The sequence below is a fragment of the Grammomys surdaster genome, unplaced genomic scaffold, assembly GCF_004785775.1.
Source record: "Grammomys surdaster isolate TR1022 unplaced genomic scaffold, NIH_TR_1.0 126398, whole genome shotgun sequence".
In the NCBI taxonomy this organism is placed as follows: domain Eukaryota; kingdom Metazoa; phylum Chordata; class Mammalia; order Rodentia; family Muridae; genus Grammomys; species Grammomys surdaster.
Genome location: NW_021621192.1, coordinates 1,097,845 through 1,120,607, shown reverse-complemented (window position 1 = coordinate 1,120,607; position 22,763 = coordinate 1,097,845). Strand labels below are relative to the sequence as shown.

Below are 22,763 nucleotides of genomic sequence, written 5' to 3'. Positions count from 1 at the left end.
GAAGAAAATGTATTTAATTTTTTAAACTACTGATGGAAGTTACTCTGTAGGAATGTGAGTTCAGGATTCCTTCCCTAGAAGGATGGATTAAAACCTCTGGCCCATTGAAAGTACAAAGTACCTTCTAACCTTTTAACATATCCTCACAGTACTTTGTAGCATCTTAGAGATCTACCATATGTGGAGACTGATTTATAATCGTATAAACCAAGGGAATTCCCTTCCAGATCTAAAATGAGAGACAGTAGTTATGCAATAAAAATCATAGGTTTAGCAGTAGCAGGAAGAAATCTGAATCATATTCCTGACAAAATGTGGGCCAACCACTCCACTATTTTCAGCATATATTTCACCTTTGTAATCTATGACCAATACTTACCAAAGTGCATGGGAAGTAAATACCTCATTGAAACCAGTTTTAAGCTATATTATTGGTTTCAGCTCTTTGAGATACATTAATAAAAATTCACATCTCCATGTTTGTGTAACTAATGTGTTTTGGAGCCAAACCTGGAAACAGTATATAGCTGTATGCAGGCTATTTGCTGTTGTTTGTTTGTTTGATTGTTTGTTTTTATTGTTGTTACCTGGAAACCTGAGATTGAGTCCTTTTGCTTAATGCTAAGAGATAGAATAGAGTTTATAAGTCAAATGAGGTGAGATTCTGGATTTTTCCCCCCTGTGGTAACTACAGGCCGGTAATGTGCTTTGTTATACAAACTAAAACTTCCTTTGAGATTGAGTGGCTCCAGTAGAATTGCCATTGTATTTGACACAGGGCTCCTTTGCAAGAGCACTTCACGAAATCCTGTGGAGAAGATAAAGGCCTCTTGGTGAAAGTATCTCTCCATTAAGAGTAAATCACAGTCTTCTTCCTGCTGTTGGAGACTCCCCACAATTCATAAACTCACTAAGAATTTCATTTGTGCTTCCCTGGTGTGAAGTTAACAAATAAAAGCACTGCAGCCCGTGTGCATTTCAAACACTTGCAATACTGTACCTTCTCTCCAGACAGCTGGCAACAGTCTTCTGAGAAATTAGCACAGAGATTGAATAACTCTAGTAGCTAATAGCTAGTGTTTTACTAGAATGTGAGTCACTCCTTCCCCCATCGTCTTCCCGAACTGGAACTCCCAACTCTTCACTTGGAATGTTCGTACAAGAGAACAAAGAGAGAAAAGAGAAAAGAGAAAGATTTGCGCCTGCACACACACACACACACACACACACACACACACACACACGGTGTGGGGAGAGGGAGAGGGGAGGGGGAGGGGACAGGGGGGAGAAGGAAGAGGGAGAGGGAGGCTCTAAATTCCGGAGAACAGAGAAAGGGAAGGAACTGAAGGAACCAGTGACAGAGGAGGAGAGGAGAGAAAGGGGGAGTGATGACTGGCATTCAGTTGCTCAGAAACAGCCTCTGACAGTAGAACAAACACTGAGTTGAAGTGTAGTTTCATATATGGGGGTTCAAAGAGAATAATGATGGCTTTTTAGAATTCTTGATTAAAAAAAAATGTGGGTAATAGTAGTCTTCACTAGTACTTGAGGTCAAATGAGACAAAGATGGAGTCCCTTTGCATCATTAAAGAGTAAAGGTAGACAAAGCCAACTTATTACACACAAGAGTTACTAAATAATTTAATGACTGAAATGGGCTTGTCATTTCTTTTCAAGAATTGCTTAAATTGGCCACGTGTTTACCTTATTAGGATGATCAGAAGTTTTTCCCTGAAGGACAAGCTTCAAACATTGTTAGGCTCTGGGTATTTCGATGGAAGGATGTTAGATATGCGCTGTGGGCAACAGCAAGACACCTCTGAGGTGGAGAGTAAATCCAATGTGAACCTTTTGATGCCCAGAGCTAGCAAGCAACCATTCACTCCAACTCTGAAACACTAGATTGACTTTGTTCTTAAGAGAAACATGGTGATGATCCAGGAATTGAAATGCTGTGCACTGAGTTTGTCATTCATTCTTCTTGAACTGCAGGAATCACCACAGTGCTCACCATGTCCACAATCGTCACTGGTGTGAGCACCTCCATGCCCCAGGTATCCTATGTCAAGGCAGTGGATGTATACATGTGGGTCAGCTCCCTCTTTGTGTTTCTGTCAGTCATTGAATATGCAGCAGTGAATTACCTCACCACAGTGGAAGAGTGGAAGCAACTCAACAGGAGAGGAAAGGTACAGCTTTGCATTGAATATCAACTCTTTTCAGAAAGTGCTATGTTTGGTGTTGTTTCCTGTTGCTGTGATAAAATATCCTGACAAACTCAACTTCCAAAAAAGAGGGGTTATTTTGGCTCACAATACAAGGGTACCATCCATCACAGTGGGGGAAGTCAAGACAGCAAGAAATTGAAGCGGCTATTCATATTCCACCCGTAACCAGGAAGCAGAGAACAATTAATGCAAGCTGCTACCTCTTTCTTGCTTATACAATGTATGATTCCAGCCAAGGAATGGTGCCACCCACAGTGGGACTGGCTTCCCACCTCAAATAACACAATTAAGAGGATCACCTACTGGTAGGCCCAGGAGCCCATCTGGCAAGTGATTCTCAATTCTGTCAAAACTTGACAATTAGCAGTAAACATCCCAGGGCAAAGACTAACTTCTTTAGCAAGCTTCTTACAGTTTATCAAACTCTTACATTAAATTCAAATGCTTTGGCAAGAGTCAAGCCAACAGGATTGTGAGAATACAATGTGGAAGTTTAATCACTGCTCGATGCTAGCTGCTTTCCTCAGCATCCTCATTCACTCTCCCTGAGGGCTTTTGTGCATAAAGAATTCTCAGTATGGACTGGTCTCCGGACTCTGCCCCATTAAAAGAAGAAAGTGTACAAACTGCTTCTTTTCTAATTGTTGGTGATGATGTTGATGGTCATGGTGGTAGTGGTGATAGGTAGAAAGGTTTAAGCATTCATTCTCTATTGGCATTATGCTAACACCTCAAATATTTTGGTAATTTGATTTTCTTGCTAACCCCAAGAGGTCTGTGTTTTCTCACCTTCATTTCACAGAAGAAAAGAAAAGTGCAGCCAAAGTCACAGAGTTAAAAGGCTCAGAATTAGCTTGTGCATCTATGACTATAAAGGCTCTGCTCTCAACCAATTGTGATATGTTTTTCTCTTTGTCACTTACAAGAATACTAGAATGAAATGAGAAATACTTCTCTCTATAGTGTCCTGGCAGAGGGGTATCTTCTGTACTCTAAAATTGATTGAGGTTTTTTTTTGACATTACTTAATAATGTCAAAAAACCAAAATTAATATATTAGGATAATATATAAATTAGTATAATATATAAAAATTAATATATTTTTACTGCTGTATTTCACAAGCAATTTGGGTACCAGTCTCCTGTTCTTATGAAAACTTATAGAGACAATTTCTGTGTGTGCACATATACATAATTTTAATGAAATGTGTTCACATTGGCTTTAAACATTTGTTTTAAAGATTTCTTTTAGAAGGAATATCTGTATTTTGCTGCATGTACCACATGTGTGAATTGTCCATAGAGGCCAGAAGAGGGCATTAAATCCCCTGGAAATGAGGTTCAGACTCCAGTGTAATCTATCATGTGGGTCCTGGAAATAGAAACCAGGTCCTGTGCAAAAGGAACAAAATCTTTAACTGCTGAACTATGTCTCCAGCCCTAAGATTTGCAGATTGTCATATGAGCATTTGTGCATACTCAACATTGTTTGATATTTTAATTTTTCTAATGAGAGCATTTATTTTCACAATTTTTTTTAATCTCATCATCATCCACTGAAACTGCACATCAGGTCCCCCATTTAAGTTGTGCAGAAACAGTCTTCTTTGCTTTATAGGAGAAGCAGGATTTTGATGAATTAGAATAATTAGACAAGTGATGCCCAGAGAACTGAGTTCCAATTCAGGCCTCTGAGAGTAATCATTTCAGTCACACCTTTTACGTCCTTTGGGTCAAAGCCCTAGAGTAACTGACTTTGTTTTATTCAACAAGCATTTGTTTCTTTTGTTAACTGCATGGGGCCTTGCCACACACCTGTGTACCCTGAGGAGGACACAGGTTTGAGGACACCAGGAGCTTTCAGTTGCATGTGACACCAGAGTTCATGTACATTTTCAGTGCTCTTGTGGAGCCTAACTCTGCAGAAGTGAGGTAGAACCTGAGAGGCTACGTGTTTGACAAGCTCCAGGTGATGCTAAAGCCAGTGGTCCTCTCCAACACTGGAGAAAGCAATGGTCTGGATAATCTATAGCATGAAAGATGAATGGGGGAAAGTGTGTAGAGAGGGAATGAGCTCCTTGTTTCTTGTTTGTCTGTTATAATGTAGTGAGTGGTTAATGTAGGGACTAGACACTGAAGTAAACTGGGATCACCCATCTATTTCTTTGACTCCGAAATATACCTTCCTGTTCTTACCTGCAACACAATGTTCATACCACCTGAATCTTTTATATTACCTAAATTTTTTCATTAACAATTTTACACATGGATAGCATACGTATTGAATACTTTCACCCCAGACCCTCTCCTATCTTCCTATCCCCACACCACCTTCCCTCATCTATCTCCTCTCCTTTCCCTCTCCTCTAAAAAATCTTGTCTTGACGTCCATAGCTATTCATTTTGTTTTGTCCCACTTAGTTTAACAAGAACTATCTATATAAAGCTATCCATTGGAGCTTCTTGGGCTCAGCAGTGGATACACAACTAAAGACAAGAACTCTCCCTCTTCCAGAACCTATTAATAGTCAGTAGTTCAGTTGTAACAGGTAGCTCCACGTGATCTCCTCCTTCATCTGTGACTAGTTATTAACAGGGCCAGTTTGCTGTGGCACCAGTGATGGCACCCACAGTAGATCCCATCATGATTGCATTTGTTCTACAGAATCTAGAGGATGGCGTTTCTCAGCCATTCACATTTCCCAGATCTTCTATCTTTTCTATCCTTTCTTCTACAGTGTTCCTTGAGTGTTTTAGGAGATAGTGTAAATGTCTTGTCCAAGACTGAGCCTTCAGTCATCTCTTACTCTTAGCACCTTGGGTAGCCAGAAGTCTGCATTCACTGCAAGAAGAGAATTGTCTGATTAAGGCTAAGAATAGCATTTGCCTATGTCTATAGGCACAGGTATTTAGAAGGCAATTTGATGCTGTGTTAATTTAGTTAAACAATAGAAGTAAGTTCCCTCTCTTGAGCCCATCACTTCTCCAGGAATGAGTTATTAACAATGACTACAATACCACACATGGTTTTCATCCCATGGAATATATATTAAATCCAAACAAAAGGTGGTTTGTTACCTCCAATAGGCACGCTATTGCACTGGTGGTTATATCTTTCCTCTCAGACTGGCTTTGTAGTTTGCCGGATTCACAGTTAGGTAAGACAGTAAAATCATTTCTCCCCCACTGCATAACACATTTCAGTACTTTGAATGCTAAACAGCAGCCAGGAGGTTTTCAGCTCACTGTCAACTTACTTTCTTTATATCTGTTGTGGTGTGTTCAGTAATAGGATCTTACACTCTAGTTGCAGTGAGTAATCAAGAGAGCTGCCAAGAACTTGGGTAGTTTGAGTGCCCTCAGGGGCCTCCATGAACAACTCCTATAAATGTATCCCATGTCCGTAACTGGGAATTTGTTTAGTTTACCCTCTGCTTCTACAGGAATTGCCTGGCTATTCATAACAACTTGTTTCGTCTCTCATCTCTATTTTTCATTTGGGTTACAAGTAGTAGACTTTCATATGGCTTTTTTTTTACACATTCTTTATTAGGCTAATTTTCTCTGCCCCGTCCTCTTACCATGTCATCTTACTAGCTGGCTCCAATCTTAAACCTGTTTTCATGCCCAGCATTTCCCCTTCTGTACTTTGCTTTGACTATCTCTCCTCACTTAGGGCAATACAGCCTAATAACATCCGCTTTCTTTTCCTGGCTTCCCAAGGCACTCCAACTTAATCAAATAGAACTAAAGAGTTAAAACTAAGATCTGCACATGAAAGAGAAAGTGAAGCATTTCTACTTTTTTGTCTGGATTGTCACTTGGCCTAGTTTCATCCATTTAACTGGAAGGATCATAATTTTATGTTTTTTAATATATAAAAAACATATTATTGTATATATCTACTCATTAATTGATAGACATCTGATTGCTTCCATTTTATAGCTATTATAAACAGAACAGCAATAAGCATAGATGTGCAGATATCTCTACAGTACGCTATAATATCCTTTAAAGTTATACCTAGAAGTAGTATAGCTGGTTCCTATGGTTATTGAAATTCTGATTTTTACTTTTTTTTTTTTTTTACTTTTTGAGAAATTTCCAGATGGATTTCCATAGTGGCTTCAACCATTTATTCATCCACCAACAGTGTTCAATAATTAATTCCTCTTTCTTCACAACATTTGTATTTATAGTGATAGCCATTGTAACTGAGGTCAAACAGAATTGTAAAATAATCTAAATCTGCATTTTAGTGATGATTAAGGATCCTGGACACCTTTTGAAGTGACTCCTTGACATTTATATTTCTTCTTTTGAGAACTCTCTTTACTTCTATAACTATTTTTAGTTAGATTGTTTGATTAACTAGTGTTTAAATTAATTTGTGGTGGTCTGAATAGATTTGCCCCCGAGCCATCCATATACTCATGTATTTGAATGCTTGGCCCACAGGGAATGGCATTATTAGAAGATATGGCCTTGTTGGAGGGTATGTGTCACTGTCAGGGTGGGCTTTGAGGTCTCCTAGGTTTAAGCACCATCAACTGTAGAATTACAATCTCCTCTTGGCTGCCTGCTGGACACAATCACCTTCTTCTGCCTACAAACCAAGATATAGAACTTTCAGTGCCTTCTCTATTACTATATCTGCCTGCACACTGCCATCCTTCTCGTCATAATGATAAAGGACTGAATCTCTGAAACTGTAAGCCAGCCCCAAGTAAATATTGTCCTTTATAAGAATTGCCTTGGTTATGGTGTCTCTTCACAGCAATGAAACCCTAAGTCAGACAATGTTCTCTTAGGGTTTTGCTTTGTTTTTATTTTTTGCATATTCTAGAGAATCCTCTGTTAGATGTTTAGATGGCAAAGATTTTCTCCCTTTTTGTGGGCTGACTCTTTATTCCAGACTAACGTTTCATGAGATCCTCTGGGTAGGTTGCTGTTCTCACTCCCTGCACCACCAGAGTGCTATATAGAAACCCAATACCTGTGACTGTATGTGGAAATGTACTCCCTGATTTTTCCTTTAACAGTTTCAGAATATCAGACCTTATGAATTTAGGTCCTTGATCCATTTGAAGCTGTTTTGTAAAGTGTAGGAGACATAGATCTAGTCTCATTCTTTTGTATATTGGTACCCAGGTTTCACAGTACTGTTTCTTTAAAATGCTTTTCTCTAGTGTGTATTTTTGACATCTTTGTCAAAGACCAGGCAGCTGTAGTTAGGGTGTTATATTTGAATCCTCTATTATAGTCTTTTGTGGGAAATATTACAAAAGTGGCATCATCCCGTGCTAAACCCAGCTACTCTCTGCCCTGGTGGGCTGGCCGGCCATGCACTGGTGGGAAATGGCCAACCTGTTCTTATATTGTGGAGACTCTCTGACTCAGAACTCCAAATTCTCTCCACCTAGTTTGCTAAGTTCCCACTGGCCGGTAGCCATAGCTCCAAGCTTCAAATCTCCCACGGTCTTTTGTGGTGCACATCAGGCAAACCCATCAGGCCATCAGGACCCATCAGGCCTTCCCTTTTTCTCTGGAACCCAATCCACCTGACCCCTGTAAAGGAAGACACCACACAAATAGTTCAGAAACAATGATAACTCAATCGCTGGGCGCGACAACTAGAATCCTAATCTTGTAAGCCATATTAAATCTAAATCCTCCCGTGGTGAATCCTGGCAGATCCTCCATTGAAACCAGGAGACACTAGTAGCTACACCTTGTCCTTTCACTATCCCTGTCCAAAAGCCCCTATCCCTCTCCTGCCTACTCTCTTTCTTCTCCAACCCAGAAGTCCCGCCTACTTGCCCAGTGATTGGCTCCTTTATGCATTAGGGGATGGTTCACAAGAAGTCACCTGAGTACAGTGACTCATTCTTCTTTTCAGACAGACCCTCCTGGGAAAGTGGAATTAGCATCAAAATACAAACAACACCTGGGCCATCCACAACAACAGTCCACTCTTCTATGAGTCCTCTTTGGTTCCACTAGCACGGTATTTTTATTACTATGCCTCTTAAAATTTAACTTGAAATTAAATAATAGTGTTACCTCCTATAATACTCATTTTGTTCAGGATTGTTTTGGCTATTTGATCTTTTGTGCTTCCATATAAATCTTAAGGGTTTTTTTTTTTTCTATGTCTATGAGAAATGACCCTGAAACTTAATTTGATTGTGGTGGTTTGAATAGGAATAGCTCCCATAGCATCATGCATTTGAATGTTTGGTGCATAGAAAGTAGCATTATTAGGAAGTGTGGCCTTGTTGGAATAGGTGTGACCTTGTTGGAGGAAGTGTGTCACTGTGGGGGTGAACTCTGAGGTCTCCTGCGCTCAAACCACGCCCAGGGTGGCACACAGCTTCCTACTGCTGCCTGTGGATCAAGATGTAGAACTTTTAGCACCTTCTCCAGAATCATGTCTGCCTGCATATCTTCATGTCTCCCATTATGAGGATAATGAACTAAATATATGAAACTGTAAGCCAAACCCAGTTAAATGTTTTTCTTTATGAGAGTTGCTATGGTTATAGTGTCTCTTCACAGCAATAAAACCCTAAGATATTAACATTGCATTGAATTTGTGGATTGCCTTTAGCTGAAGACCATTATTGTAATATCCATATCTCATGAGCATAGGGCATCCTTTCCATCTTCTAATGTTATCTTCAATTCCTTTCTTCTAGATTTTTTGTTTTACTGGAATATAGATCTTTAATGTGTGTCTTTATGGCTTTCTAAATTTTGTCCTCTGATGCCTTTCTTTCATCTTTAATTTTATTCATTTGTGCCTTCTCTCTTTTGCTTAATTTATATTAGTATATTTTATTTAATTCTACCTTGTTAGTTATTTCTCCCCACCCACTGTTTCTTGATTTTATTTCTTTCCCTTGAATTTAAGACTTTAAGGTACACCATTAAGTTAGTTCTTTTTAAATCCTATTTATTTATGTCAGCATTTAGGGATATAAATGTTACTCAGGACTACCTTCATTGCATCTCATGGATTTTGGGTATGTTGTGTTCATTTTCACTTGAATCTAGAATTTCTTAAATGTTCCTTATTAGTTCCTTCAGTGACTCATTTATAAATAATGTGTTGTATAATCTCTCTGAGTTTATGATCTTTCTGTATTTTCTCTTGATGTTGATATTTAACTTTGTTCCATTGTTATCAGATAGAATGCAGGACATTTCAATTTTTCTATATAGTTGAGATTTGCTGCAGTAGCTATTTTTGGTTGTCAATTTGATTACATCTGGAATTAACTAATATCCAAGCAGCTGGGTACAGCTGTGAGGGATTTTTTTCTTGATTAAATAAATTGAAGTGGGAAGACCCACTTTTAATCCAGATCTTTTGAGGTGAGAAGATCTACCTTTAATCTGTGCCATACATTCTGGCAGCAGTCTATATAAAAGACACATGAAAGAAGAAGAGGTTTGCTTCTTGCCCACTGGCTCTCACACTAGCAGTTTCATTTGTTCACTGGCCTTAAAGCCTACTTCTTTGAGATTCTGATGTATACATACTGAAGACCAGCTCATGAACTGGACAACTACTGATTTCTTGAACCTTCTGTGGGTAGACAGCATTGTTGGATTAGCTGTATCGTAGCCATTCTAATAAATACTCTTCATATGTGTGTGTGTGTGTGTGTGCACGCGCGCGTATGTGCGTGTGTGTGTGTGTATACATATACATAAACATATATATGAAGGGAATTTATATATGTATATATATATGTATATATATGAGCATTCTGATAGCATATAGATGCTGATGATAGATGGATGGATGGATAGATAGATAGATAGATAGATAGATAGATAGATAAAATCATTCTATAAATTCTACTTTTCTGGAGAATCCTGGCTAACACACTAGTTTTATGATTTCATATGTGGTCTATTTTGAAGAAAGTTTTATGTGCTACAAAAAATAATGTGTGTCCCTTAGTGTTTAGGTGGAATGTTGTAGGTATATCCTAGGTACATTTGATTTACTGTTTCTTTTCACTCCAATGTTTCTCTGTGGTTTTTTATTTTGGGTTTTATTGTGTCTCAGTGTTCTATCTATTGGTGATAGTCATATATGAAAATTCCCCACTTTTATGATGATGGGATTAACCTGAGACGTTAGAACAAGTAGTGGTACTTATGTAATTTAATGCACCTGTGCTTTATGTGTATCTATTTAGAATTATAATAGTCTGTTCATGGAGTGTTCCCTTACCGAGGATGATGAGACTTTATTGCTTCTTACTAGTTTTGTTTTTAAGTTTTCTACCATCATGACAACCTCTACCACCACCACCAACCCCACTAACATCACACACACACACACACACACACACACACACATTTTACCCAGCCATTAAAGACCAGAAATAGAGACAACATCACAAATAATAATTTAAGACTCCCCTTAGTGCTGAACTAAGCCCAGAAAGGAAATAGGAGGTTTTTCCTAATTCCAGATTCCAGAAACCATCCTATAATAGTTACTCTGTATCTAGATAAGACATGGCTTAGTTGAGTGGTTATTTGGGCTCTGGAGACAAAAAAAAAATAAGACTATTTCTAAATCTGTTTCTATCACACAGCTCACTTACAAACCTGTAAAAACAGAAGCTTTTGGTAAATTGTGGTCTATAAACTTTGATCAATTACAGGTGTAATTCTAGATTGTTTATAAGGAGAAAGAAAATAATACTCATTATCTGTAAAGACTAGTTTTCTTAAGAATGCTGATAGCATGTATTCAGATTAAAAAAGTACAACAGACAAGATGGTCCAATAGTATTCTGGGTAAGAGAAAACCCACTGATGATACTGTAGCTTTAAATACTTGAATTTGTGGTTGAGTATTATTGGCTATCTGAGGCTAAGCAGTTTTAAGTTCTTGCATATTTATTTTCTGAGTATTATGCTTATTACAGAATTTTCCTATTCTACAAAACATAGAAGGGTGATGTAATTCAAAGTGTGGTTCCCCACTGATTCATTAACTGACTGCACAGAACAGTCGCCGTGTCTTCTTGATTCAGTAAAATAATATAGTTTTAAATTGCTGTGAACCAAATAGGCATTTTGAACAGATTTAACTCTGCAGCTTCCCATTTGAATTCTGAATAAATTTCATCTAGAAAAGTCTCTCCATTTTTGTTCATTTTTCAACTTCCCTAAAGATTAAGAAGGATTTTATTTTCTCCAAAAGCAATTACTAACAGCTGCTTCCTAGACACTGCTTGATACTGGTAAGAGTCACTATCTCCCAATGTAAAACTAAAAAGGAAAAAAAGTCAGTATAGATTCAATCAGACACTCTTGCTATAAAAATCATTAATAATTTACTTCTTCAGAAAAATAAGTCAATTTCTTTGTAGTTAATCTAGCTTTGTTAGCATCATTTGGAAGTGGTATTTTTTTCATGCTGTTTTTTTTGGGGGAAGTGTTTGTTGGTTGGTTGGTTGGTTTGTTGGGAAAAATAGGAAGACCTGTGTAGGTTGGCTTTAAAAGATCAGATAAAGCCTTTCAATGACTCTTCCCCAACTCAAGTGTAAGTAAAAAGTGACTATCACTTTGGTTTGAGACCAGAAACTGAAAAAAAAAAAAACAGGTCTGTGCATTATTATGTTCTCTCTACAGAGAAAAAATAAATTGGAAAGCAAATCCAAGAAGCCTATACTGGTTGTCGGAAAATGCATACTCACTCACGACTCCTAAGGCCATGGCAAACTGTCCATATTGCTCAGAACAAAGCGGAATGCAAGAGTCTAGGACCACTGTTTACCAGTTCAGGACTAGATTAGACGTTACTGACATTATGTTCGTATAACATTTAATTGTATGATGCCAAAATAACTCATGGAATTAAATATAAACCACCTTATAAATCAGAATCTGTTAGACAATGTTTTTCCACTTAATATTAAAATGATTTTAAGTCAGATGCCAGAAGCAAAACTAGAATTCTTTATAACAAGCCAGACAAGCTGAACATTTGTAGAAACTGTTTAATATCCGACTCATATTTTCCTATAGCTCCTATTCATAAAATCGCATTTGTGTTTTACTAAAGAAAAGTCTTTTGACAGATATCTGGAATGTACAGTATTGATGCAGTTCAAGCCATGGCCTTCGACGGTTGCTTCCATGACAGTGAGACTGATGTGGACCAGACTTCCTTCTTCCTACACTCAGAAGACGATTCCATGAGAACAAAGTTCACAGGAAGTCCCTGTGCAGAGTCATCTCAGATGAAGAGAAAATCCCTGGGAAGAAACGTTGGTAGAATCATCCTGGAAAACAACCATGTCATTGATACCTATTCTAGAATTGTATTCCCCATTGTTTATATAATATTTAATTTGTTTTACTGGGGTATTTATGTGTGAAGAGGACATTTTTGTTTGCTGACTTTTTCCTTTCTTTGCAGTACTTGGGATGTTGCACGTGCTAGATGAATGTTTTACCATCCCCAGGCTGAAGAGGGATGTTTTAGATAGATTTCCATGAGAGTCAGAGGGTGTTACTTACCTCCTGGATATGAGTTGGACAGTTAAACTGGGAGAGAGCCAGTCATGTCTCTTGGCCTCAAGAAGATGTAAAAGATGACTGATTAACATTTATTGCAATGTTCAGAGTCTTGGGGAAATATGGTTTTATAAATAAATATCATAGGCATGTGTATTATGAAGGAAATGTTCCCATCAGGAATAAATATTTTGTAACTATTTCATCTTCACATACTTTTTGTAAAAATGATCTTTTTAAACTAGGGAATAAAGCTGGACTGTGGCAGTTATTCAAGGGTAACTGATTTCTCAATGTCTGCCAAATGACAAATAACATCATCCTAAGGGAGAGCTTCCATCTTCAAGTGGTTCCATCCACGCACACTTGAGAGTCCTGTGAATCCTGTGAACAGTCCCCTTCTTGTATTTCCAGTCACGTTTTCTATATATTAAATTTCATATATGACTGAGTCCAAAATGGAAAGAAAAATTGAACTTCAGTCTTTATTCATGAAATACTCCTTCAGTCACCCATAACAGTATTCAGGATTCTGTAGATAAAGTAAAAGTTTCATAACTTCCTTTATGTTTGTATTCATTTCTTCTCTATAACTGTGATATAAGACAATGTCCAAAGCAACTTGTAGAAGAAAGAGTTCCTTGATCTTATAGTTCCAGAGGAATAAGAGCGCATGATGGCAAAGAGTCATGACAGTAAGCAGCAGGCATGGTGGCAGGGAGAACTCCACACTTCCTAAATCTCTCTCAACAGTGGCACCAACTTGGGACCAAATGTTTAAATACATGAGCCTGTGGGTGACACTTTCACTCACCCCACCACAGTGTTTGTCTAACTTCTCTTCCTAATGTTCATTGGCTGCCTACACGTATCACACACTTCATTAACTGTTATGTAGTAAAAAGAGAAAAAGTCCAACCCCACCCTACCCCGAATATATAGCCATTATATATAACAGCTAACTAGTTGAAAAACTAATTTGGTGGTTGTGGTAATGGAGTTATGTACACTGTCCTGAAATGTCAAAGAAGGAAAAAGAATATCCAGGGGGCGGAGACTCTCACCATATAAACAACTGGGTTCTTTGGCCATCACACCAAGGAAAGAAGCTGAATGCAAAGTATGCATCCCACAATAATTTTTATTGCAAGAAGTAAATCAGGTCAAGTGGGCATTACATAAATGTTGTTCAGTAGAAAACCTTTGATCTGCATTCATTTTTCAGACTGGCAGTGTACATGATTTAGCATTGGATATTTTATTTAAAAGGTGCAGTTTAGAGCAAATCCCTTGGCAGGAAGTCAGAAAATGTCCCCTTCTACATTTCGATTGCTGAAAACGAATTAAGAGAATACATTAAATAAAGTAGGCAGTTCAGTGTGCTGCCTTTTATTTTTCCACACAAACAAAATGGTTGCAATTATTCAGTGCCAGTTAAAGAAACAAATAGCTTCCACATGACTGACAGTAATATTGATTTGCCTCTTATGAGCTACATAGATTTCTAGAAAATTCTCTCTCCCTCCTAAGTACAAAGGACTAAAAAGATAATTTTTTCTATATTATGGCTTTTCTGAAATGCATGCTAATTTTGAGACACATATACTTTCAAAATTTCTCAGAGATTGTATTTTTCTAGGATGCAATCCAAAAGCGAGCTAATATTTATCTTAAACTTCACTCATTTAACTATAAATAGACTACAATTTAAATTTTTTAATTATGTATTTAATGGCTGTTAAACTTGATTTAATAAGGATATTTTTGTAGGGTTATGTTTTGAAAATACAGTATAGATCAATACCCTAGGTGGTTGAAGATCTATAGCTATTAGTGTAGTTATTGTTGGATAATATTTATGATTTTAACAAATTCTGTGCAAGAATTTGTTAAATTTGCTAATAATTATTATTAAAATAATTAAAATATAATAATTAAAAATTATTATTTTGCTAATAATTGAAAATAATTTAGAAACAGAAACACCAGCACTGTTCCCTACATCCAATTCTCTGGCTTCTTGGAGATGGCTGGTTTTCACATACCTTGAATTACAGCACTCACAATGCCTAATGCTTCCCCTGAGCATATTCATTTCACCATTTTAAATCAGAGGCGTCACTGGATACACTTGGCAATCTAGGCTAGGAGAATGGGCCTCTATCACACTCCACATATTCTCCACATTCTCATGAGGGCCATTAATGCACAACTGTTGGCCAATCAAATATAACTTTTGCTAATATCTAGAAACACAGGCAGTATATCTTCAAGTAATAAATGTCTAACACTTAGAAATAAAATGCGTTTACTGCACCGGGGAATTATCAGACCATTCAGAATGAGCTGCAAGGATGTTAGTCGGCCTGCTTCTCATCACATCTGCCGTTTGTGAAACAGAACTGCCTCATTGCTTCAAGGGAGAGACAAGATTTCTGGGTAGGTTCTTATTTCAAGGAAAATGAAAGCATGGTTATCTGGAAAATATATATGAAACAAAGAGCATGTACTTGTTATCTCATTTCAATTTTCACTTCATTTACTGATCACAATCCCGGACAGACGGCATGAGTGTTCGCCGAAGGATAAGCCTGGATAAACCCAGGGATTTCAGAACCCAAGCTGCTTTATAAGATGTTTTTTTTAAAAGCCAGCCAGCTTGTAAACCGCCTAAATATAGAAATGTGCAGGTTTGTAAACACTTCTCAAGGAAACCTATGTAAGTGTGTCACGTGAACTTAGCTTTATGGTTTCTCTTATAATTAAAAAGTATAGTTTCACTATTTAAAAAGACAATGGATATCAATTGATTTTAAAATATGTCCACCAAGAATTAGACATTTAATCTTTTAACTCGATTATTAGAAGTTTTCTTTTAATAGCAATTTTTTGTGTGTTTTAGTCAGATTTATCTTGGATTTCTCCATGTTTTGTTAACATTAAAGTTAAGTTGCAATTCTTTTTCTTTTTTCTTTAAAATAGACTTTTCTCATCCTGACCACAGTTTCCCCTCCCTTCTCCTAGCTTTCCCCAACCTCCTCTCTTCTCCAGATCCATTCTTCCACCACCCATCAGAAAAGAGCAGGCTTCCAAAAGACAACCGAACATGACAAAACAAAATAAAATAAGGTAAGGCAAAAGCCCTCCAACTGAAGTTGGACAAGGCAACCTAATAGAAAGAAAAGAGTCTCAAGGGCAGACAAAGGAGTCAGAGACACACCCACTCTACTGTTAGAAGTCTCACAAATACACCAAGCTAATAGACACAACAGATATTCAGGGGACCTGGTGCAGGCCCCATGCTTGCTGATTCAGTCTCTGGGAGCCTATATGCACCCTGCTTCATAGATTCAGTGGGCACTGTTCTTCTGGTGTCCTCCATTCCCTCTGCCTCCTAGAATTCTTCTACCCCCTCTTCTGTGAGATTCCCTGAACTCCTTGGGAAGGGATGAAATAGGGACCTCTCATTTAAAATCTCTCTCCACATAATGTCTGTGGATCTCTGCATCTGCTCCCATCTGCTGCCTGAGGAATCCTCTCTGATTATAACTGGACAAAGCACCCCAGATCCTAGGTCCCTGGACTATCCAGTTTCTGGTTCCTGGCCATCCAAGCACTATCTGCTATAGGCTTCATCTTATGGAGTGGAAGTCAAGTTAAATGAATCATTGGTTGGCCACTCCTACAAGTTCTCCTGCAAGTCCCCAGCACATCTTGCAGGGTGGACAGATTGTGGGTAAAAGGTTTTGTAGCTGGGTTGTGTTTCATATTTCTCTTTTGGTAGCCTTCAGAGTACCTTCCCATACCAAAGAGACTAGAGTATAGGTGTAAAGTCTCCATGTAGACACCAGGTTGTCCTCTCCACATTCAATGAGCTGTGTGGATATTCTCTTCAGCAATGGGACTCCATTGCCAGTTCTCAAAGAACAACCTTCTGTCCTAGTACTAGCCTTGGTTGTTTAGGGGTCTCCATGGTACCCCTTGGCCAACAACTCAACCGAAAGTAACCCAGTCTCACCACTGGAAGACTTGCCTGGCTACAAGAGATGGCCAACTGAGATTTTGTATCCTCTACTAAGAGGCCTCACTAGTCTCACAGGCGTAGATTCCAGAAAGATTCCACTGCCCTTGGTTTCCATCTCATCCATTCCACAAGTGCTCCCCAATTCTAGACATCTCTCCTGCTACTTTCTCTTCCCATTCCACTCCCTACACACACACACACACACACACACAAATACACACATACTCAGACACACACATACACAGACACACACACACACACACACATACCTGATTCCTACTGCTCCCAGTCTACCCACAAAATCTATTCTATTTTTCTTTCCCAGGGAGATCCATGTGTCCCTTGTAGATGTCTCGTCTTTACCTAACCTTTCTGAGTATGGATTGTAGCTTGGTTGTCATTTACTTAACAGATAATATCCACTTATAAGTGAATGCATATCATATTTATCTTTCTGGGTCTGAGTTACCTCATTCAGGATGATTTTTTTCTAAATGGGTCCATTTTCCAGCAAATTTCATGGTGTGCCTTTTAAACAGCTGAGTAATACTCTATTGTATAAATGGCCACATTTTGTTTATCCATTCTTCTGTTGAGGGACAGCTAGGTTGTTTTCAGTTTCTGGCTATTATGAATAAAGCTGCTATAAGCATAGTTGAACAAGTGTCCTTATGATAGGGTGAAGCATGCTTTGGGTTCATGCCCAAGAGTGGTATAGCTGACTCTTGAAGTATAGCTATTCCCAATTTCCTGAAGAACCACCATATTGACTTCCAGAGTAATAAACACTTGCACTCTCACAGCAATACAGGAGTGTTCCCCTTGCTCCACATCCTTGTCAGGATCTGCTGTCACTTGTATTTTTCATCTTAGCCATTCTGACAGGTATAAGATAGAATCTCATAGTAGTTTTGATTTCTATTTCCCTGATGGCTAAGATCTTGAACTTTTCTTTAAGTGTTTCTTCGTCATTTGAGATTTTTTTTTTGTTGAGAATTGCAGTACTAGTGGCCACCCTGAAAATTGGGTTCAGGAGATCAGAAAGAATGGAGAAGGGGAAGGAAGTATTTTGGCAGGCATGACCTGTGGTTGAGCAGGAGGTACCTGCTTGAGTTAGGGACTGGGACACAGGGTCAAGTCTGGGAAGGGAGGCAGAGAGTTTGTGTGTAGGATTCACAGGAGATGTGAACAGGGAAAGGGAGGGAAAGGGGGTTGGGTCTGGGGAAACATATTTTTTTTACAAAAAGTGAAATTTTGTATATAGTTTTATTTACTATCTAAGCACTTACAGTGCTGTTTATCTTATGCCACCTCCTGTGTCTGTTGTAAGAGCTGACATGGGCCTTGAACTTGTAAAGATACCTCCTATTGAGAGTGTATTTACATTGTGGCATCTGTAGCCAGATTTTCTTCTTTGATTTATAAATGACATTCCATGCCTTTATCCCTGAAAACAAAATGAACATGGTGTGATATAAAGTGTTTTACTGAACAGATGGATGCTTTGTAGTCCACCTAATCTACTTTTACATGCAAGGCATGAGAATATTTCCTATTGTACGTTTTTTCATAAATATTCTAAAATATTTTGAGATGAAATCAGCTCTGAAAACAAATAAATCTCTAGTAGTTTTAAATTTCAGCACTTTTTTTCTTCAACAAGAATACACCAGCTGGGTGGTGGTGGCGAATGCCTATAATCCCAGCACTTGGGAGGCAGAGGCAGGCGGATTTCTGAGTTCGAGGCCAGCCTGGTCTACAGAGTGAGTTCCAGGACAGCCCGGGCTATAAGAGAAACCCTGTCTCGAAAAAAAAAAAAAAAAACAAAAACAAAACAAAACAAAACAAAAAAAACATATTGCCGGGTGGTGGTGGCGCATGCCTTTAATCCCAGCACTTGGGAGTCAGAGACAGGCGGATTTCTGAGTTCAAGGCCAGCCTGGTCTAGAGTGAGTTCCAGAACAGCCAGGGCTATGCAGAGAAACCCTGTCTCGAATAACAAACAAACAAACAAACAAAACAAAACAAAAAAAACAATACATCACCCCCCCCCTTTTTTTCCATCTGGACAGGCCATATCAGCTTTCCCATCTGTCTGACCAGATGTTCTGGGTACACATTAGTATAAGAAGAAGCTCTTGAAGTTTTAGGTAATTTTTATCCTAAGCAGAACTGCCTGTACCTCTTATGTATAAGTTGGAATGATTTAAAATGCCCATTTTAAAATCATCTCTATTTACTGAAGACCTGTTCCTTTCTATGACTGCTATTGCTGCTATAAGCTTTTACCAGGTTAGTAAATGTACTGGCTGGTTTTGTGTGTCAACGTGATACAAGCTGGAGTTATCACAGAGAAAGGAGCCTCCCTTGAGGAAATGCCTCCATGAGATCCAGCTGTAAGGCATTTTCTCAATTAATGATCAAGGTTGGGAGGGTCCATTGTGGGTGATACCATCCCTGGGCTGTTAGTCCTGAATTCTATAAGAAAGCGAGCTAAGCAAGGCAGAGGAAGCAAGCCAGTAAGTAACATCCCTCCAAGGTCTCTGCATCAGCTTCTGCATCCTGACCTGCCTGAGTTCCAGTCCTGACTTCTTTGGTGATGAACAGCAGTGTGGAAGTGTAAGCTGAGTAAATTCTTTTCTCCCCAACTTGCTTCTTGGTCATGATGTTTTGTACAGGAATAGAAACCCTGACTAAGACAGTAAATGAGAGGAAAAATGAGATTAAAATTTTGCATATGAGTTATTGCAAAACCATGATTTGTGGCCACAATGCATTATCTTGACTTTTGGAAGACTGGGTTAGTCTTCCTGAGGAAAGCCTATCATTTCTAACTGTGCCATATATGATCCTAACATATCAGCATGGAGATGAATGATAAAAATAGCAGTTCCTAATCTATAATTATTATTACATAAAATTCCAGTGAGATTATACAATTCCCTCAAATAGGTAAGGGAAAGGTACCCATTCTGTACCTGAGGCAGCTGTAATTTCCTGGCAGTCAGTTTTACTCTTCTATGATCTCACCTATGGAATGAAGCCACCTCTTCTTACCACACAAGCATATTCTTAACACATTATATCAATGCACGAAGTTCTGCTTAATTTCAAAAGCTTATCACTTCTACTACAGTTGGACTCCCTTTGATTTAATTTTAAAAACTCCAACATCTATCGAGTCTTTTAACATAACAGTGTAGATCAAAACACTGAGATTTTTGTTTTGATGTGTTTTGCTTGTTTGTTATTTTTTGAGACATGGTTTCTCTATGTAGCTCTGGCCATCCTGGAACTCACTTTGTAGACCAGGCTGGCCTTGAATTCAATTCAGATATCCATATGCCTCTGCCTCATGAGTGCTGGGATTAAAGGCATGTGCTACCACTGCTAGCAAATAGGGTGGACTTTTATGAAGGTGACTTTATTCATGCTATTTTAATAGAAAGGACATATATTAATGAAGAATATCTCATAGTAAAGAAAGGGATACCAGGAGTTGAGAAGGAAGAAAACCATGAGTCTTATTATCTTAGGGTAGGGCCTGTCTTCTCTTACAACCTATAAAATCAAGATCATTCCCTGGAATCCAAAATGATGGGGGCATTTATCGACATTGTAACACTTTAGCCACCCTGGCTACTACACTCTCCGGCTGTACTATAATGTTACTGTTCTGTGTTGGAGTCAGGGAGAAGAGACACTTTCCAAAGGTAAGACTTTCTAGAGTTTCGTACGCAAACCTATGACCTTTGAAAGTAATGTAAAGACTCCATCATTTCCCAAACTAGCTAAGTCAACAAGACATCTAAAGAAAAGTGTCTCCACCCCCATTCATTGCTTCCCTTACTGCACCAGAGAACATTAATGCAGGCATTTCTGAGCATTTTACACTTCAAAGAAGTGCTATAGCCACAAACCCACACATCAAATAAAGGTTTAGGGCAATCACACTATCCTGAAATAACTTAAAATATGTTTTGTTAATTAGGTTGTGCCTCCAGGTGAGGTAATATTTATACTAAATCTTAGATCAATGAGAAAGGGGCCTCAGGATCTGCTACATAGTTTTGAAATAAATCTGGAACTAGGAGACAGAGGAGGGGGCAGAGAGACTATTTTGTGACAGTGAGTTCTAATAATTGCCTGTGATTTAGAAAGATAATGTAAACTTAAAATAGGAACAAATACGAAACAAAGGAATGACTAGTAGAAACTGGATATATGGCTGGTCTACAACATGATCTTTTGAGAATGATTTCAATTTGAAGTTCGGGTACTTTTTATCTCTATCATCTATCATGTGTCTGTCTATCTGTGTTATTCTAGGTCACATATCAACTGAGATTGAAGTAATCTAATGGTTCTTGTTCATTTATATCGAGGATGGTAGACGGTGTAGCTCTCAACAAATAAAGTAATTAATTGCATGTGGATCATCAAGTAATCAAGACTGTAGCATATCAGCTCAAAAAATTATCCTAGTTTTTTGAAGTTTTTCATTATTTGATTCTTTCATGATATTATCATTAGCTCCTTTGATTGTAGGGAGTTGTGCTGATGAAATTCTTCATAAGTTTTACTACTTGGTTAGTATGCCTTATATTACTATGCTGTTTTATGAAATAATTTGACTTCTGTGTGGGTGTTGACAGAAAAAACTTTTATTATTATTAATTACTGTTACATGTGATTTACTGACTGCTCCTCTTTGGCCCCTCAGCAGACCCCAATGCTTTGAGGATACACAGTTACTAATCAATTGCCTTATAAATATTTCATCTATGTTATTTTCCATACATATTTGTTTCCAGACACATACACTTTGAAGACTTTGGCACCAGACACACTGAAATGCAGAATCCACCATATCTTGATCTGGGAACTGATTGGCTTCAAAACAAGTAAGTTTCTGTTGTTTATAAGACAGCTAATGAATGACATTTTATTATGTCATTTCCACAAAAGACAACTAATGGGCTTTTGATTCATGTTCCAATTCTGCTATATGACAGCTGTATTTCTTTAAAGCAAATTATTGAACTCACTCTTCATCAGATTCCTTATATTAAAAAGTTAATAGTCAGAAAACAGAAACAAAACATCAGAAATGTTAGCAGCTTAGAACAGACAACACCAGACCAAACGGTTCCGGGGGGGGGGGTGGTGGTGGTGGTATTCAGGGCAGAGGGCAAAGGTGGGGGGAGAGAAATAGGAGAAGATGGTGGAGGAGGGGGCAAGCAGCCCCTTTTATAGTGGGCAGGCCTACCTGTCTGTTGCCAGGTAACTGTAGGGAGGAGCATACCTGGGTGTTGCCAGATAACTGTGGAGTTTAGACAGAATACTAACAAGAAATCCACCTTATCCATAAATATGATGTTCTTATCAAACTCCTTCTCTCATGGTTCAATAGTCTAGGAGAAAGAGGAAGCAAAAGATTTAAGAGCCAGAAGTGGATGACTCCAAAGGAAGGTCATCTTCCAAATATTGCACGGTTCATGTTCATATGAACTAATAGCCTACAAAAGAACTGCACACGTGCAAAATCCCACCCCCAACCGAGAAACTATTTGTAACTGATATTTCCTTTGGAAAACTAGCCCATGTTCCTGGCTGCTGAGCTGGGTGGCTCTGGGCCGGGGACCTGGCCACCTGCACCTCGGGCCTGGTAGTGACACACACAAGTTCGACCGACCGGAGTGCTGGAGCAAGGCTGTGCGCAGATAGGGAGGGGCAGGGACCACGTGCGGTGAACTGAGGCAGGGCGTGGGGACTGTCGCCCAGCTCCTAACTTGGAGCATAGGTTGTCTTTTTTATCTCTACGTGAGAAAATCAGTTTTCTCCAGAGGATTTATCAACTACACTCTGAGGCAGGCCCCATGCTCAGGAGTGGCTAGCTAGCGCTAAAATTAACTGCATGGTTTTTTTTGTGTGTGTGTGCTTTTTTGTTTTGTTTTGGT

The 22,763-nt window shown here is 38.5% G+C and overlaps 1 protein-coding gene across 1 annotated transcript in view; it reads left to right on the top strand.

Annotated features, from left to right (window-relative positions):
- Gabrr3 (gamma-aminobutyric acid type A receptor rho3 subunit) overlaps positions 1-12,640 on the top strand; it is a 57,652-nt gene extending 45,012 nt beyond the window's left edge. Inside the window, exons 8-9 of the mRNA XM_028760295.1 lie at positions 1,993-2,189; positions 12,341-12,640. Coding sequence (XP_028616128.1) covers positions 1,993-2,189; positions 12,341-12,640 — 497 coding nt within the window. The remainder of the gene's footprint in view (positions 1-1,992; positions 2,190-12,340) is intronic.
- The last annotated feature ends 10,123 nt before the right edge of the window (positions 12,641-22,763 follow it).